Source organism: Pygocentrus nattereri, chromosome 26, assembly GCF_015220715.1.
Source record: "Pygocentrus nattereri isolate fPygNat1 chromosome 26, fPygNat1.pri, whole genome shotgun sequence".
NCBI classification, from domain to species: domain Eukaryota; kingdom Metazoa; phylum Chordata; class Actinopteri; order Characiformes; family Serrasalmidae; genus Pygocentrus; species Pygocentrus nattereri.
In genome coordinates, this window is record NC_051236.1 from 9,103,116 (window position 1) to 9,123,095 (window position 19,980).

General features: G+C 38.5%; 1 protein-coding gene across 2 annotated transcripts; it reads left to right on the plus strand.

The window, feature by feature from the left end:
* Positions 1-1,074: 1,074 nt before the first annotated feature.
* On the plus strand, positions 1,075-19,594 carry mybphb (myosin binding protein Hb). Of its 2 annotated transcripts, XM_017721179.1 has the most exons (13): positions 1,075-1,344; positions 3,684-3,743; positions 3,886-4,020; positions 7,411-7,578; positions 12,029-12,117; positions 12,249-12,444; positions 13,152-13,291; positions 14,732-14,891; positions 15,332-15,468; positions 16,087-16,273; positions 17,733-17,787; positions 18,502-18,545; positions 19,265-19,594. In XM_017721179.1, exons 1-11 carry the CDS (start codon positions 1,116-1,118, stop codon positions 17,762-17,764), a joined length of 1,533 nt encoding a protein of 510 aa, XP_017576668.1. In that variant the 5' UTR covers positions 1,075-1,115; the 3' UTR covers positions 17,765-17,787; positions 18,502-18,545; positions 19,265-19,594. The 2 variants fall into 2 exon arrangements, with proteins under 2 accessions (XP_017576668.1, XP_017576669.1); XM_017721180.1 differs by lacking the exon at positions 3,684-3,743.
* The last annotated feature ends 386 nt before the right edge of the window (positions 19,595-19,980 follow it).

Sequence of the window (19,980 nt, forward strand, 5' to 3'; positions counted from 1 at the left end):
ATCGTTATTCATTTTCGAGCCTCAGGAAAAAAGCAGGATTTAGCAGAAAATTACACAAAAGCTCCAACAAAAATAAATACAATGTCAGTATTTATGGTGTCCACTCTTTGACTCTATTACATTCATTTTGGGAGACACGCTTTCATTTTTGCAAAGAAGTCTACAGGGATTTTTTTCCCTAGTTGTTTTTCCTTCCTCTCACAATCCACATAATCCACATAGGGATTGTTAAATAGGGATTCAGGGATGTTGAGGGCTGGACTCCATGGGGTGGGCAGTCCATTTTTCTGGAGACATCAGTAGCTTCTGTGTTTGTTTTACAAATTCCATTCTTTTTCTTTATTAAGCTACACATCCTTTCACACTTATAGTAGTGGCTTGTCTTCTCACAGTGGAAGGATGAACAGAAACATCTGTGGATTTTTTTCTGATCTGATGAGAGTGAATCTTGATTTTCTCCTCACTCTCAAAGATGAAAGCTTTAAGTGCTGTTTATATGATGGAGGCAGGTTTGGTGGTCGTCTAGGTCTCGCATGGGTGTTAGGAGTCCCAGTTTATCTGTATCTTTTTTTTTTTATCTATGATTTTTGTTTCTTTTTTTGGAAATTCTTGTTTTTCCACTTCTTTAATTGTGAATTGTTTTATATCTGATCTCCTCAGAAATGTTCTGAAAAATGAATGAGTGGCAGTTTTGACAGGAGATTAAATAAATGAAGGCTGCTGTCTGACATTTGTAAGTGCTGTACTTTTTCATTTTTGTTATTGTAGCCACAACATTAGTGGACAAGTCTAGTTTTACTTAATCATTTACTTAATATAGTTCAGTATAAACTGTACCTCTCACTGCCCATCAAGTTATTATAAATCTTACATCTCTCATCACTTGAATCTGCTGTTGTCCTTGTCTGCAAGCAGCATTGCTTTGACCTGTCGACTTGCGGCAGTCAATCTATGATGCCAAGAGCTCTGTGTGGTCCTATCTGCAGCTGTTACGTAAAACTAAGGGTTGGGGTGGAGTTCCGTAGCCCCCACACAAGCTATAAAATCCAGCTCGCCCCTTTCCTGGTTGCAGTCAAGGGTGTTACTTGCGAACAGGATCTTTCCTGCGGAAAACCATGCCGGCCAAGCCAGCCCCCATCAAGAAGGCGGTCAAGAAGGAGGCCAAGAAGGAGGTCAAGAAGGAGGAACCAGCTCCTGCGCCTGCCCCAGAGCCTGCACCAGAGCCTGCACCTGAGGCTCCTCCTGCTGAAGCTCCCCCAGCCGAGGCGCCACCAGCGGAGGCTGCTCCTGCTGAAGCTCCGCCAGCCGAGGCACCCAAGGCACCAACTCCCCCTCCTTCCGAAGGTATTGTCTACTATCACAGCAGTCCTCAACTGGGAACCCACTGTCGTGCACAGTGTTCCCTACCCTAACAAGCCTGATCCAGGACATCCTTGGGGCGGGGAACTCTTGCAACTTTGCAGGACAGTGGGTTACCAGGACAGGAATTGAGAGCAACTTCCCGAAACTTCCTGTAACCACGACTACAGCTCCCACTTAATCCTGCCATCTCTGTGGAAATTGATGCACTGATCTTAACATAGTTACAGAAGCATGACCTTTATCAGCATGTTGTAAACCCCTAACTACCCGGGCTTGAGAATCCATTGACAGTGCAATTTTCATCTCACCGCAACAGTGAAACCCTCCAAGAATTCAGGGTTCAGCAGAGGCTGGACAGCACCATAAGGAGTCCACAGCTGTTTGGCTGCTTTTCTCTTTTAAACGCTTCTGCGACAGCTTTGACACGTCTTTAATCAAGAGCCTGCCTATAGGGCTATTTTTATTCTGGTTTCTGCACAGCTGACAGAAAACCTCGCCATTCCATTTAACAGGCAGCCTATTTAGCATCTAAGCCTGAGCAATAGCTTGTGGACATCAGTTGCACCACAATGATGATCAAGAGATTATTGTTACAGTTCGAGGGCTCATCTTCATTTTGTTGGGATTTGTCCTGAGATTTAACTACATCTCACAGTTCCTCTTTGGCATTGCTAATGCATTAGTTAGGGACTAACACCTTGTCCAATCCCAGCCTAAACTCAGCTCATTCGCCTGTGAGACTTTAGGGTGATTCTAAGCCTGTATTAGATTTGCAGAGTCACTAGTTCATGTTACGCCTATGCAGTACATCCTTACTTTACGCAGTCGTCGTGCAGTATCAGCATAACGAAGCTCTGCATGTTGGGAAGCCATGCAGCCATACAGCCTATAATCATCCAGGCTGATACTCTTGAGCCAAATTTTTGCTTTAGCACACTCTCGTAACATTTACTGTCATTTTACAAATTACATCTCTGACAAATTAAATTTTTCATCAAATTGTGATTCTATAAATGACAAAGGCGAAGAGATGGTAGCATTTTATCTTTCCTCATCATATCAGAACACGTTCAGCATGCTAACAACTAGCTACATGTGGAGTTTTAACCAATTTGTGATTCTGTGAAAATTTCTTTATCTTTATTAAACACTTTTTATAAAGTTCTAATCTTCTACAGAATGTAATTAGCATCCTAACAACCAGCTAGAGCTAGGTTTTTAATCCAGTTGAAGGCAGAATGAGGCTAACATGTTAGCTTTACCATCAAAAATGCATTTTTACCTTTCCAAAGGACGTTTTATGTAGAGCTACTTTCTGAAAGGGAATATATTTGGTATTCTAATAACTAGCTATGGCTGCATTTTTAATCAAGTTGTGAATCTGTGAAACATGAATGCAGAAAGAGGGTGAGTTTGCATGTTAGCCTTAACATCCGGACTTATATCTAATCTGTCTAAAACACATTTTAATGTATCCTCATCTACTTTGTATATCAGAATACATGTAGCGTACTTTCTTCTATCCTTTGACACTTTTCATGTGAGAGTATGTCTTGCACACTATTAGCTTGCTACTTCTAGCGGCGTTGTTTTGGTGTTTGCACTAGCAGCTTGTCAACTGATTAGCTGTATTTTAGAAAGTGGTTTTTATCAAATGAGCTTTTTAGGTCATTTAACATTTAAATGTAGCAGCTACTGATGAAGCTTACTAAACTACACATAACAAATGATAAGCATTCCAAATCTCTTGTTTTGGCTTTCCCTGCTAGAGAAAACAGCTAATCAGTACACTGTATGTTGCCTTTTGGATGCTGGCATGCTGGTCAACCAAGTATGACCATGATGGGTGACCAGCTAAATTGGCACCAGACCAGTATAAACCAGTTAGCCTACATGCTGGTCTGTGCTGCTTTTTCAGCAGGATTGTTGCTACTTGTGGGCGATTTGAAGTCTTTGCTTTATCTGATTGATTAACGCTTTGACGTCTAACATAGCTGCTGCTGCTCCTGCTGAGGAAGGCGCTGCTCCTGCTGCTGAAGGAAAGGCTCCCGCTGATGGTAAAGTGCAATCCTAGTACTGTGCCTTTCACACTATGTGAGCAAATATCCACTGTCAGATGCCAGTGTAAGGAATTTTCTGGACTAGGCCTTGTAGAGAATATATTCATATTATTTGAATGATGCTGCTGCTTTACTCAGTTATGTCGGAGTGAAACCTTACTAGGCTACATTAAGCTACAAGGCTCAAGCTAATGTATACGTCCTAAAAAAACTGCTTTTATATCTGCTGCTTCTAATGGACCCCTGCCTATTTAACACCAGCTGCTGCTGAGGCTCCACCAGCTGAGGAGGTCAAAGCTCCTACCCCACCTCCACCTGCAGGTAAACCTCCCGTTCAGAGGAGAGCTTGCTGCTTCTGGTTCCTTCACATTCCATCTTCTTCCAGATTTTCTAATTACTATTATGGCCTTTGTGAGAAACTGAAAGGTCGAGTTTGTAATTTTGGATTGTGGTGCTTCTTCAGAGCCCACCAGTGAGCCACTGGAGCTGGTTGTGGAGGATGTCAACGATACCTCAGTCACTATCCAGTGGAGGCCTCCTGCTACTATTGGCAACGCCGGCTTGGATGGATACACCGTGGAATGCTGCAAAGAAGGAAGTAAGTCGGACGCTCTGCATGTGGCTGAGAACTTTCCGCTCTGTGAGGGGTCGCTGGAGCGTTATTTGAACCCAATCCCAGCATCATACATTACTCTTCTCACAGCTTTTCACTGCCAAAGAAACTTTTCAACACAAAACCAAATCAGATGTTTTTGAAGTTCCTGTTTTCAGAGGTTTTTGATTGATCCTAAGGGATTAAAGAGCCTATAGCCTGAATACTCAATACAATGTCCAAAATGTATTCAGTATCGTATTCCATTAAAATATAGAAAAAGAAAAATTCAGAAAACATTTAGAATTCATATTTATATATATGCACATTAGAATGCACATATATATATGTGTCTTTATTCACACTGTTCCTCGCTGTAACTGGTAGCAGTTTTCTTCATGTAATTCTTCTGTTAATTTAATGAAAAATTAAATCAACTCAAGATTCTCAACATTATTTTGGCTCTGATCACCAGCCTTGGTTCACTGCTGCTCCCATAAACCCACTGCTATCTAATGAACTAAGCAAAAAATTTGGCATATCTCATTAAAAATTTGCAAACTTGACTACAAAGTGACCGCAACCCTATCTGGATTAAGTGGTTAATGATGATGATGACTGCAAAGTGGTTAGCTGTGATACTCAGTAAATAATGTATGGGATTGTATCAATGAAGTTCTGTCAACAATCACTGACTGTTACTGGCTATAGTATATATTTTTTTATTTTGTGGGAAACTATTGTAAAAGTATTCTAAAAATGTAAAAGTATTTTCTGAATACTGCCTTCACAAAATGCAACTTGGACTGACTACAAATATAACTTGGACTTAATTTCTGTAGTCTGTATTTCTGATACATGAATTCTGAAACATCCCAGCCCTGCCCACCGCCCACATCTTCCTTCTTCTTTGTCTAATTTGTTTACTGACATTCATGTGGTTAATTTATCAAAAATCATTTATTTTTAAATAACCAACTTGCAAACATTTTCCAACCTTTCTTTATTATGACTGATATACAGGCAAATGCAACAGTTTTGGTACCCCAATCACATTATGTTTTAATGCAAAATTATTGTCTATTTGCTGAATGTAAAATACTGGGGGGGCTAGTAAATAAAACATGTCCAGGGCAAAATGTTATGACATGGTTTATGTAATATTGGCAGAAATTACACATGTTCTCTGTAGTAGTAGTAGATGTGTTCATTTTCACTTAGAAAGTCAATTAACCATGTAATTTTGCCTGGGATGTGGGATGGCTATATGTAAATCTGTTCTGATTAGCCAAAATTAAATACTCCAAAACCCAAATTGAAACATCCCTAATTTAAGAATGAAATGGGCAGGGCTAAACTACTGTAGGCTGAACAGGCAAGTGTATGGAATTCCATATGAAAACATTTTTGTGACATCACAAATACAAATTCCAAAAGAATGTGTTTTGCAGCTTAGTGTCCATATATGGAGAGTTGGGTGGTTGTCCTTTGAAAATTTAGCACTGTTCTCATGTGACATTACACTCCAAGATATGGTTCCTTAAAAATTCTAAAAAAAAAAAAACTGCTTCCACACAAGAAGGAATCTGATCATTTAAAATGTCTATGATAACATCCATGCCTGGATGGATGAACATTTTGTGTTTAATGAGATCCTCATTCTTAAAATACCCCACGTCACACTGCACTGCTCCCAGATTTAAACACAGAGAAATGCAAATTAGAGTTGGCTGGTCAGAGCTCTCAGTTTCACCTGTCCCCAAAGTGTCACCAGTAGATTTACGCATGCACCTAGCTTGTGTCCATATAAGGAGTGAGGCATTTCTAGTGGTAACACTGTCTCCAGGAACCCTTCTCACAAGTGAAGTGCCTGGCAGGTAGAAAGAAGCTGCTTTCAGTTTCAGCTTCTGCAAAGCTGGAGAAAAATACAGTATAAAAATACAGTGAGTGAAAGTTTTAGGCACCTAAGCAAATTTACTAAAATTTATAAAAAAAAACAGTTTACCTCAGCAGTGAGTTTATCACAATATACATTAGAATAAAGTCATATTCTTAATTCAAATAAACATAACATTTTCAACAATAAACATTTTCTTTGACACCTTCACAGCCGCCACAGACACTCGTTAATATCATCAATTACATCATGAGCTCAAATTACTGAAGCACTGATTGGTCAAACCAGGAGCTGCTTTTAAACTACATATAATACTGGGCTTCCTCGAGGAGAGGCTGGGAAATGGTTAAACAAACACACTTAAATCCATAAAATCACTATTATATATATATATATATATATATATATATATATATATATATATATATATATATAATTATTAATTTATTATTAATATATGGCCTCCTTCTTGACCGCCTTCTTGATGGGGGCTGGCTTGGCCGGCATGGTTTTCCGCAGGAAAGATCCTGTTCGCAAGTAACACCCTTAACTGCAATATTATTAATATATACATTCATTATTAATTAATATTCTATACATTTTGTTTATTCAAATATTAACACTTCTCAGCAAATAAACACAAACTACACAAATAACTAGATTTTTAAACTGTGTCTTGGGTGCCTAAGACTTTCTCACATTACTGTATTTGGAAAAAATTTGATAGTAAATTTGTTTACTTAGTTTTAATTAGTTTTCACCAAATGCATTAGTGGCTCCTCATACCTGTCTTTGGTCTTGGACAAAACTGTTTCTCAGTCAAAAGTCTACAGAGGACACATTTAAATATAAAATTTTTCTGCAAATTCTAGTGCACAGTGTCTATTAATTTGATGAGTTTAACATAATGGATACTATATATTAATAATATATTGTACAATAACTTTTGCATAGGCCACATTTTATGTTATATTTTGTTCCCAATATGTTAAAATTCTGTAAATAACCAGAAAGTTTGCATTGAAATGTGCAGACGCTGATGGTGCTAAAGAGTCAGGATTTTTCAATTAAACCATAAATGGAACAAATGTTCTTCAATAAAATTCCTATTGCAGTTCCTGTAAGACTACTTCACTCCAAATCTCAGTTCAAAGGATGTTGTGAAAGAATATTTTATGGAAGCAGGTTTTTGGCCGGTACCTTCTGTACTTTTCAGAGGGCTCAATCTCCCAAAGCAATATCCTCAGTGTTAAATAAATAAAGCAGGAGTGCAGGTCAGTTTTGCTTTGAGCTCATGTGGGTCAGTATGGACAGCACAAAAACATCCATCCATCCATCCATTTTCTAAGCCGCTTCTCCGTCAGGGTCGCGGGGGGATGCTGGAGCCTATCCCAGCAGTCTTCGGGTGGAAGACCAGCACAAAAACACCTCTACTGTTTTGAATATCCACCTTATATTTCTGTACATGAACTGATCTTTATTCTCTGTGTTTTGTTCAGCTGGTGACTGGAAGGCTGTGAACCAAGAGCTCACAGTGTCTTGCCGTTACGTCATTAAGAACCAGACCACTGGTGACCATTTGAACATCAGGGTGGTGGCTGTGAATGCCGGCGGACGTAGCCCCCCTGCCGTTTTGCCTGATGCTGTCCTGGTCAGAGAGGTGGTTGGTAAGTCCTGGTTTTCCAGCAGAAGTATAAGACTTCCCTATACAAGTCTTATAAGTAAAGACTATCTAAAGGCTGGAGCACGAACCTAACCAACATCGGCAGACGAGAGTCTCTAGAGCAATTTCCTCCATTCATCCTGTTTCATTCTGTTTATCAGTCCTTTTTCTAAACGTTCTACTACAACACTATAATGTTTTATTGGTGGAACATCACCACTTTATCAAATTTTCTGCGTAATACAATTGTTGATGCGTAAAGCCACTCAAAGGTTTGATGTGATGACTGATTGAACTTAATGCTGTGGATTTCTTCACAGTGTGGTGACAAGAGCCAGGGGTCACAAATACAGACATATTTGCAATCCAAATTGACCAGGGAACATGTTTTATGATTTTTTGTACAGTGTACAATGTTGATTTTAATTTTGTGTTATGGAGTTAAGCCAATATAAAGTTAGGAGTCTTGCCCAAGGCATTTTTTCGGTGTAGCATGGTGTGCTTGCATGCGTAGAGGAATTTAACTCCAGTCTACCATGGGTGCGGGGTGGTGGGGTGCGGGGGGCTGGGGGGGTATCAGTGTTGCTCACTACAGGGTACGAACCTACAATTTGCCTTACAACAACCTTCGTGTACCTCTCTGCCATGAATGTTTTTGGCCAATTTAAGGCCAAAAATGTGTTTACAAAGTATCATGAAACAGTGTTGTGGGCATCAGGCAGCATATTTGTAACCTTTAAATGTATTCAATTCTCTGGTTCCTATCAGTGAGTTTCTCTAGACTTATGCATTTCACATCAAACCACTTGGGATGGCTTTGTTTACATTTTAAACATTTAATTATGCAGTATTTTAGAAAAAAAATATTTGAAAGTCCCAGATTATGAGAAATGGGCATATTAATGTGGGCTGTTTTTCAACATTTGTAATGTAGAAATAGTGCTCCAACAATCTGTCAATAGCCAACGTGGATATCCAGGCTTGCCTGCATTCTGTAAGTGTGCTGAACTGGGCATGGACTCCAGCTCTGCTCCCCAGACAGTTGGCAAAGTGTGTTGGAAAGTTTTTATGTTCTCTGACAGTTGGCTGCCTGTAGAAGGGCGAATCTAGCGGACAGGGTTTGGCTCCGGCTCACTTGATGGGGTTGCGTTACAAGCTTGATGTTAATTCAATTGTGTGGCATGAACACCATGTTAAAACAAAACGGAGAACCAGGGTCATCCATCTCGATCAGTATGAATAACTGAGTGCCGGAGAGGGATTTTGTAGATCACGGGTCTGCATATTCGGAAGAGTTTGTTCCAGTATGGCATCTTATGTTAACATTACTCAGATTAATGTTGGTTAGCTTTGGTTTCAAAACATACAGTTGGAGGAATTACAGTAACTGAAGCTGTTGTTTTAATTGTACAGTTTCTTACTAAACAAACCCATTAATGGCATTTGTGTTTTTACTGCAAACTTTAACACTTTTCACACTTTGTTGAAATTGAATTTCACAATTACTATGAAAGTTTTGCCATTAATTCCGTGACTGCATCATTAATCTGACTCAAATACATAAAATTCTGGGAGAACTTGAGTTAATCTTAGGTTGTAGAAGTAATAACAGTTTGGCTCTTTTAGCTTTTCCATTTAAAGAGTTAAGAACATCAAACTATTTTCACAAAGCAGCCAGTTTTTACCCTAAGGAGACTCTTTTTGGAGGAAAGCTGACAGGACACCTTATCAGCAGTTGGTTTGAACGCACTCAGAGTCTAAAGAAAGAAATCATGAATGTAGGATGGAAAGTTGAGCTAGATTGCACTGTAACATGAGTCCAGCCTACATACTTTAGGCATGCAGGGTGGATGCAGTGCTTTGGCTGAAGGTCCAAACTCCTGCATTGCCTTTCCAGCACTGGTGGTACAGGGCAGAATGACAGCTTATAAATTAGCTCTGCAAGTAAGAATGGCAATCCTGGTTACAAATCCTTGGAAAATCGCAAGGAATTACTTCCCATTAACAAGGATTACATATGAAGGGTTTTGCAGGTCTTTGAAACTGAGGACAGAAAGCATTCTGGATTGGTTTCAAGCTACTTCCCACAAGAGCGATGGTGACAAGTGTGAATAGTGCATATGGGGGGTGGGTGACATTCCCATGTGTTCTCTCACCGTTCCTGGAGCCGAGAGGCATCTCGGGTTACCTGCAAGCTCTTTGCACTTGCCAGAGATGCTGTGTTTATCTAGAAACATGCCATGGAATCTGAAAGGCAACTTTGGGTTAGTAGCATTTAAATAATATATATATATTTTTTTCATGCTTATAAATATAATATTTAAATTTAATATAGTGCATGTATTATGTCCTATGGGCTTCCACAGGGCTTAGAACAGCATCCTGTTGAAAATGCTCATCAACAGGTCGTTGAGATTTATAATATATTCAGTAAAAGCTGTTCAGCTTGAACATCTGTATATCTTTATATAAATTTTTCCTGATCATATCATAACTTATTATATTTTGGAAGCCAAACTCCCTGAAATACTTGCTCAGTGCCAGTAAAAGTGATAACACATAGAAACACATTCAAACATTCAAACAAGCTCAATGAGATCAAATAGTCCATGACAGGTTTCTGTGATTCACCAGGTTTCACTGCAAGATGGAATTAAAGTTTTTTTTTTTATTAAAATTTGATTAATAGGCCTACATTAGCAAGCAATAGAGCCATAGGAGACCAGTCGTTTCCTGTGATTGTTTGCCATCTATAGCTGTGGTTTAACAACAAGCATCACAGGACAACAAATTGAGTTGAGATTTTTTCAACTTTATGCAAATGAACTATGATGTGGTGAAGCAACAATCTAAATGATTGGCTCTTACAAATTTCCAAGCGTACGCATGAGGGTCTGAGGATTCCAAAGTTTTCTTGTCTCAAAGTCTCTCTGCTTTTTGTTGCCACTTCATTCCTATCCCCAATTTACTTATACTGCATTTCTTATTTTAAATAAAACAGCAGTATAAAGTAGCTCACATTAATGAAAAGAAAGGGTAAAAAAAACAAGGAAATATTATGATTTTTGAGGGCAAATATTAAGAATTTCCTTCAAAGTATTAACAAATGATTTTGATACTGCTTTAAAGTAGCGTCACAGTTAGATACCCAGTGTTGGTCATGAAACATAAGACATTGCAGTCATTACTATAAGCATGCTTTATTTTCATAATAATTATGCTTCACTTGTAGCTCATTGAAATGAGCAAAGAAATTTGGTTAAAAGTGCAGGTTCTAAACTTTCCATCCAAACCACAATTGAGTTAGTATGCAGAATGTAGTAGAATGATTTGTATTCCATGATAAGTTATCGTTGTATGTACAGTCTATTTTTGCAGAAAGCTCATTGAATGCTCATTGAATGTAAAATTATGTAATTACTTGATTATTACATTATAATTACATTATAATTACAATGTAACGATACATTATGTACTTTCATTTGAACTGACAAAATAAAAGCTGTACATTTTTATTTCTAAGGCTTTATGTCACTACAGATGATGTGCACTGTATCAGTTGATAATCCTTTATTGTATTTTATTTTTTTGCTATATTTACACTCTTTTTTTTCCAAAGGCAAAATAAGAGAACTCCAGCTGAGTTGACATTTAACGAATGCCAAACCTTGTAAAATGCCGGTGTCATTGGAGTCTGCTTGGCTTGGTCCAACTCTAGCAAGGTTCACTGCCATGTTGTAAACAATAATTAGAAGATGTAGCCATTTTGCTGTTTTTTATGTTTGCATATCTCTGCTTGCTGGAGTTTGGAGTTTAAGAGAATTGCTCATTAAATGTAACTCAAGCTTTCCATCATATGTTATAAGTAGGCGGGATGTGATAACACTGACCTATTTACAGCGGTGATGAGATGAGCAGACCCACAGTCAGCATGTCAGATGTCCAAAAGTAGATATGAGCCACAGGCAGTGCAGAGAAGAGAGCTTATACTGCTGCTGACTACTGATTTAGTTGATAAAGTTTGATCCCAGGATTATAATGTTAATTAGTAATGTGCAAGATCTTTGGTTAAGAAGTGTTTTAGCAATTTTCTACAGTACAAAAAAAAAGTCTGCACAGGGCAGGGAGGGTGGAATTTCAGTTAGTTAGCATTCTGTTGCCCTCTGAAAGGACTTGAAACTGAATCTAAGGTTGACCTTAGAAGTTACCCAGCGAACCCCTATGTGTTCCCACAATAACTACGTAACTTATATATTAGTTTCATAGTTGCTGAATAATTTGTCGCAGTTACTGAATCACCAGACTTCAGATTAAAAAAACCTTTATGTTTTAGAGGGTAAATATAAAACTTGCAGGTCTTAATTGGAATTAAAATACTACCTTTTTAGCTTTAACACCATCACACAGAGGCTAAATCTAAATGTTTAATGTATCTCTTCTTGTCTCCTGTGTAGACCGCCCCAAGATTCACCTGCCACGTATTTTGAGGCAGCGCTATGTGGTGAATGTTGGAGAGAAGATCAATCTTGTCATCCCCTTCATTGTAAGTGAGCTTTAACACTTCAGCAGGTCTCTATATGAATTATAGCTCCATAAACAAAACATGTTTGTAGCTTTACATTCACAGCTATTACCACTTAATAGTGCCAATGTTGGAACGCTTCCTCTTCTCAGGGCAAACCCCAGCCTGCGGTCACCTGGACGAAAGATGGCCAGCCTCTCGACACCAAGAGAGTGAACATCCGCAACACCGACAGAGACAGCATCTTCTTCATCCGTACCTCAGAGAGAGCTGACTCTGGTGTCTATGAGATGTGTGTAAAGGTGGACAGCTTTGAGGACAAAGCTCAGATAACTCTGCAGATCATTGGTGTGCAGCAACGTCACTGTTTGAAAATTCATTTCATACATTTTCCAAAGATTGAACATTGTTTTGTAAGCCATGAGGCTATGTTACAGTATAAATTATAACACTTTATTTAAAGCTGGTAAATTATGTTAGTGTCTGAAAATGATGGGTATATAGTGGAGTTCAAAAGTCTGAGATCACAGCAAGAATTTGAGATTTTTTTCATGTAAACAATAACAAAATAAACGGCAAGTTTTAGCATTTGGAAATAAATTAAACAAAGAAAAATTATGTCAAGAAAAATGTAGAGGAAATATTCAGATTGTGCACTGTTTCTTGGTCACTACTCAAACTTAAGCAAATCATGAACACAGTGAACACATTAAGGCCTCAAACTTGTAGAGTCCATGCCAGCTTGGGTGCACTGTGTTGTTAAAGCTAAAGAGAGAAATGATTGTCAAAATGTTATGATTCTACTTTTCACTCAAATTGCTGTACAGATGATATAATTAACAGTGAAAATAAGCATATTCAATTAGAAAAGAATACAAAATAGAAGTATTCTAACTAGTGGTCTTAGATCTTTGGATCCCACTGTACACCATAGATGTTATTAACAAAAACCTCTACCAAATTTGGAGTCTTTAGAGATGATTTCAGCTTTGGTTCCAATAATTTGGGGCTAACTGTATACATTTTAACACAGTTCTATTCTCTTTGGGTCACAGAGCTGCCAGGTCCACCAGCAAGTGTGAAGATTGTGGACACTTGGGGTTTCAATGTGGCTCTGGAATGGACCGAGCCCAAGGATAATGGAAATACAACCATCACTGGATACACAATCCAGAAAGCTGATAAGAAGACTGGGGTGAGGGCTTCTTCTTATTATATTCAGTGACTCAGTGACTCATTAGTCATCAAGTTGATTTAACACCTTAAATAGCCAGGGCCCATCAGTGGCCCAAAGTTTTGTCACACACTTCTACACCCTAAGAATAGCTCAACCAGTTTGCAGTCTTTGTAGTTACTGAATAATAAGCTTTGGCATATAAGGCTAGGATTATAAAGGGTTAATGTCCTGCACTATAAAGGTGCTAGAAAGGGTTGTGAATGAAGTGTTAGTAACTAATTCTGCATTCTTAGTATATTTATTTGATATTTTCATTCATCTTTGAATTCTGACATATCTTCTGCTATGTCATGAATGAATCCACTAAGGCAAATTGAACTAACAAGTGGTCCAAACTGAAATGATAGCTAAGTTGTAGCTAAATTACAGTGATGCCCGCTCAGTGTGCCCGCTCAGTGTTCCCGCTCAGTGTGCAATGTTCATGCTGCATCAGGTTTTGGTTTGAATGGTTTATCTTGGATGCAGTGCTCTATTTTTGCTTTTAGCCTCATTACCACCATTTAATAAAGCTAATTTTGGCTAATCAGCTACAGTGGTTGGTGGGGCGGAGCAAATCTGCCCTTAAGATGTCAATATTTTCCTGCAAAAAGCAGAAAAAAGTGACACGCATGCCATATTTAAGAATGAATTGTAATTATGTGCTGGACCGTATGATGCTGCCAGGCCGGTAGTTTGAGAGACCCGCCACAGAAGAACTACTTTGGCTTCTCTAAAAACCTTTCAGTGGATAGAGTTTTGGAGAACCCATTGTATGAACAAGACGTATGAGGGTGTAGAACCTTTTTCTATTTTAAAGAACTTCCATGTTATGTAATTTTCCAGGAAGAACCTTTAAATTAATATAGAATTTTTATAATCATCACCTTTTAAAAGTTTGTTAATGTTCACAAACATCATTAATGGCTCTTTAAAGGACCAAAAGTGGTTCTTCTGTGGTTCAGGAAACCTTTTTGTGATATTTGTGAAACCACTACTTTACTGGAACTAGAAATTCTACATCTTGTATATTCGTTTTGGTGTAGCAGCCTAAATTGCTAGCTAAGTGCAGTATCTCATTCCCCACTGCTCTCTGTACCTGTTCTTACAGCTGTACAGCTGGGAACACAAAATTAGATCTATAATGCTAAACCAAGCTCAGCCAAACCAGAGACGTATATGCAACATTCATATTGACCCATATACCCTTATGTAATAAAACTGTTCAATTCTTTTGGCTCACTTCTGTCAAGTTAGCATAGTTTGAGATTTAGTCTGCGACTTCTATTGTTTGTCATGTTATTAATATCAAGCAAACCTTTTTCTGCCTTTCAAAAACTATTCCTGCCTTTTCAGCTGCTGTTAGATTTGAATCTCATCAATAACGTTTATTCATCTAGCTTGACTGTTTTCTCTCTACAGGACTGGTTCACAGTGTTGGAGCACTATCACAGGATGAACGCCACTATCTCAGACCTCATCATGGGAAATACTTACGGTTTTAGGGTCTTCTCTGAGAACAAGTGTGGAATGAGTGAAGCCGCCACTGCTACAAAGACCTTTGCCACCATCCAGAAGACAGGTAAGCCAGAATTCTCCCTGGTCATCTGTATTTGTTTAGATCTGTGGCAGGGTCTAATGTCTGAAACCACATTGAACAATTACTTATTTATTTATAATTGTGAAACCTTTCAACAAATGAAAAGTTATGATGAGCAAAACGAAGAAATATATGGGGTTATTAATATAAAGGACTATTTCTAGGTCACTATCCGAATTTGAGCAAATTTGTGACACTGACCATGTTAAGGCATTTGCTTGTGGGGTCTATGGCAGCTTACCAGCCTATTAAATACAAAACAGAAGCATTTTCACTAGTGGTCTCAGACTTTTGGTCTCAGCCCCCATTGTAAATAAAACAGCTTTTTTCAAGTCAGTCTTTGGTATATGTTTGGGATATGAATGTGGATAAAAGGGATTCCAGTTGACAAACACCTGCATGTTATGATATTTGTCCACCAGGTATTGACTATAAGCCACCAGTGTACAAAGAGCATGACTTCAGCGAGGCCCCCAAGTTCACCACTCCCATGCAAGACCGCTCCACCACTGTGGGCTACAGCACCAAGCTGCTCTGCTCAGTCAGAGGATTCCCTAAGGTAAGTTAGCTCATTTCAGCTTCATGGCTTCACTGCAAAGTGGCTGTAGGAGTTGAGTTCTTGTTCAGTCTTGAAGTTAGATGGTTGACAGCCATACTGGTCAGTCCTCCACTAGACTGAAGGTACCCAAAAAGGAGTCATGAAGCATGAAGAAACCCATGTTCTCCTTATGTATCCCTAACATAGTGTTTTGAGGCTGATTTCTTTAAGTGCAGCTGGGCCTCCATTATCAGCACTGACAGCAGTGTGCTGAGCCTCCATTGTGTGGATGCAAAGCTAGAATTCGAATGACCTCAGGAATCTGGCAGTCAGCTTAGCCTCGTAGACACCGCCAGCCCTTGGGATGGATGATAAATAGAATAGATGCACACTGGCGCAGGTCGGATGAGTAGCGTTCTTCAGCTATGTGGTCCAGAGACCCCTGACTGTGGTCCACTTAATGCATGTGGGAATGCATAGCAGGGATCTAGTCACTCAGCGGCTATGTGACAAATGCTTAGCAGCTTAATTTGTCCAGCACTGAGGCATCAAAGATTTTCACAACTAATACTTAATTTATATGAATTATGCTTTTAAAGTTTTCAGAAAACATGGGCCCTGCTTTCTTTTTATCGGCAGCCCAAGATCATGTGGATGAAAAATCAGATGATCATTGGAGATGACCCTAAGTTCAGGCAGATCAACAACCAAGGCATCTGCTCTCTGGAGATTCGCAAGCCTGGTAACTTTGACGGTGGTGTGTACTCCTGCAGAGCCACAAACGAACATGGAGAGGCTACTGTCTCCTGCAAGCTGGAGGTCAAACGTAAGTCAGCCGGACAATAAGCTCAGCAGGTGCTGAGAAACAATGCATGACAGCAATTTATGCACTGCTGATTTGGGCAGTGAGCTTTAACATAGTGAATGAGGTTAATCAGTGTCAGAAACACTGAACACCAAAAGGGCAACATCACTCATTTTCTTGCAAGATATATTATACATAAATATTTGGCCGTTTAGCCCTGAGGTACTCTAGACGTGCTGATATTCAATAAAATGCAAAACCACAATATTCAATCATGTGATGTTGTTAATGTGGACCGATCTCACTTTAACCAGAGAATTTCACCAGAAATCAGATGTACATTTGACTTAAATGCAAATCTTTTGTTCAAAATGGTAGTTTGTGGCATAAACTGAAAACATTTCTGAATTTCTGGCTTCATTAGATCACATTCTTTACATATAAACACAGCAACAGCATTCAGTAACTGTGTTGTTGGTAGGAAAGAGTAGTTAAAAAGGCAGAAATTGCCACATCCTTAAATGGCTAATGCCATCACATTGTGATCCCATTAAGTCTGAGTACATTCACAGCTCACAGTAATGGTCACAGTGCTGTCTTTTCAAACTCAAAGTGCTCTCTAGAGCAGTGGTTCTCCAAATTGGCCACATTTTTGCTCCTACCCAACCTACAACACATAGGAATAGAGCAAAAATATGGATCATCTGTTGGGCCTTGAGGAGCGGTTTGAGAGCCGCTGATCTAGAGAACCAATGGTTTTCCACATGGCCCAAAGACATGATGCTCACTTAACAACATTAAGACTGCGTATGTGTACATTGTTATCTAATACATGTAGTCTTTTTTCTTATCCTAATACAGTATCATGATAGCATCAAAAAACTGTGTTAAAAGGTTCAGTAATTAGCGTGACATTAAAGTTTCATATCGGCATATCCCTAATTTATCCTCATTTTGGACTTGGACAAATGTTACAAAAAACAGTCCAATTTGATGGTGTCCACATATAAACTGATTATATACTGAGGCACAGTACAGTCCTGAATAAACACCTGTGGTATTTGGTTGATTTCCATAGGCAGTTATCAAATTAAACACTGTGTTTATGTGCCCCTGATATTAATCTAATCCGCCTTAAGTCATGTTAATAGTTATGTTTATTGCTACTGATCTGTCGTCTGTTCTAATGCTAGTAGGGTTATTACTCTTTAGCCACTTAGCGGCTCAGGCTTACTGAACCAGACAGATTTATTGTCCTTGTAAAGTCATTTAAAGTCTTTTAGCAATTGAGTTAAGATGTCACCATGTCTGGCCGCTATAGTCATTGCTGTCATTTCAGTGACAGTGCCTTGTTGAAATTGCTAACCTATCGATTTGGATGATAACATGAAGCTATTTTAATGTATCATACCAGACATGCTTTGACTGAGTTTGAATAAGGCATCATGGCTAACTTGCAACTGTTTTTCCTTCCTTACAGAGGCAGTGATTGCAGACGCTGACAAAAAATAAGTTGTTAAGCCACATTCATGCAGGTCAGTGTTGCCAGCATGCGACATTAAAAATAGCTGTTGGTTTGTTTGCTTGTTTGTTTATTCATTTAATACTCGATTTCCTCACCTCTTTGTCATTAAAAGCATGTCACAAAAATTAGGCATTGAGGTTTCGTAGCGGAAGAGTTCCAAATAAGCAATTTTGAGTCCTAAGTTTACATCTAATTTGGGTCTTGACAAGACATCTGTCTTCCCCCCCTACACGCTGACCTTACATGGTGGGTACTATACTTGGAGAGTGCAGCCCCTTCTGCTGGAGGGGGGCTGAGTGGTTGTGCTCCATAAATTAAATCTGGTGTGCCTCCATATGTGTACAACGGGAGACCCAATCACATTTTCCTGACTCAGGACCTGGCTCCCCATTAGGCCCTGGGTAGCCCACAGCCTTTCAATCCCAGCTCTTATGCTAATAAACCCTTCAGCCCACATGCACTATTTGATTGAACACGTTCAATTTCTTTGTTTGGGCGGACCCACAGTAACTCGTCCTGTGTACGCAGTGAATATTGTAATAGTCATAATGATAATGTATCAATGAATTGCTTTGAAAAGTCTAGGAATTCGAGTTGAACTTCTCACTTTAAACAAAAGGAGAAGCTAAAACCGCATGTCGTTTCTGCTGCTTCAGCTGTCGTATATAGTGCCAGAGGCCACTGACAACTGTTTCTTGTTCTTTCCTGTCTGCATATGTTCCAGTCCCAAATTAGGAGCAGTAGGAAGAGAGCGAGTCCTTTCAAAAGGTGTGGAGTGACTTTTTATATATAAAAATATTACTAAAATATTTTGCTATATTACACCATAGACAGTTCTGTTCAACAGTTTGGCATCATTGTGTTTAATAATATAAAACAAAGTTAGTTGTATATAATGATTATAACATCATCACTGTCAACATAACTAATGTTATGATGAATGGACTAATAGAAATGATCCAATATAGCTTCAAATAAAATCTATTCACATTAACTTTATTGCATTTACAGCACAGAATGTTTTTGCTTCCTACTGTAAACATGCTATTTTGTGAGTCTGGTCCAACTTCACAGTTTAAAGTAATTAGTAGGACAAGATGAAGATGTAAATAAAAGTTCAACCTTTTTAGATGTGTCCAGAATGATGACCAGAGCTGCATAGGATTATGAAGTGGCTTTTAATTAAGTTATAATAAAATTAATATTCAGAATTCATCACAAGTGCAGATCAAATATCAAGGCAAATAACTTGACATAAGTGATGTAGAGCGGATAATTACAGGACATTTCAGTCTATTTTCCATATTTACTTTACAATAATACATTAGGCAAATAATTCCAAACTTTTGAATATATATATTCAACTATATTCTATAGTTGGACAAGGATCACCAAAAACAGTACCAAAGGCCATGCATATTAAACTTGTCTTTCTATCATGTATTCATAAAATGATATTTAATATTTGACCCTCTCTCTCTTCATAGGATCTTGAAGACACTGGTTACCGAAATGAAAAAAAAAACATGAACTGTACATATGAAGACAAAAATAAAGAGACATTTATCGCCTTTTTCGTATGTAACACTCTGGCTCTTATATTCACATAGGGAAGAATATACACCATTGACTGCTTGTGGTTGAGACATCTATTTAAATATTGTGTCTATTTATGTATGTGTTTCCCCCAAACCTGTCGCTGTCCTATATTGTCAAGCTGATAAAGTTTCCAACAGTTCTATGGGATCATCTGCAAAAAGGGGAAACTCTGTCAACTTTTCAGTGTTTGTTAAAAATAAATTCACACCTTCGATTTGTTCTCTTTGTTATTATTATTATTATTATTATTATTATTATTATCATTATTATTATTATTACACTGAAACAAACGTACAAATATGATGACTGCTATAGGAATATCAAGTATCAAAGTGTTAATCTAAAGCACTTGTGCTGCTTAATCTGAGTAGGTGCGTCTTTAAATGGGTGAACATGACACAGATAGTATAACAGAACTGAACATTAAGCCAAACCGTGCCAAATGAATTCTCACCATGACGCAAAAGGCCTTCGCGACAAACGTAAATGCAGCTAAAAGCAGATGGGTCAGTGAAGGTCACTAAAATATGCACACATACACAACCATGGGCCCACGTCGTGCAGGCATTTCACTCATCCAAGCCGCACCAGCAGGTATTCAATA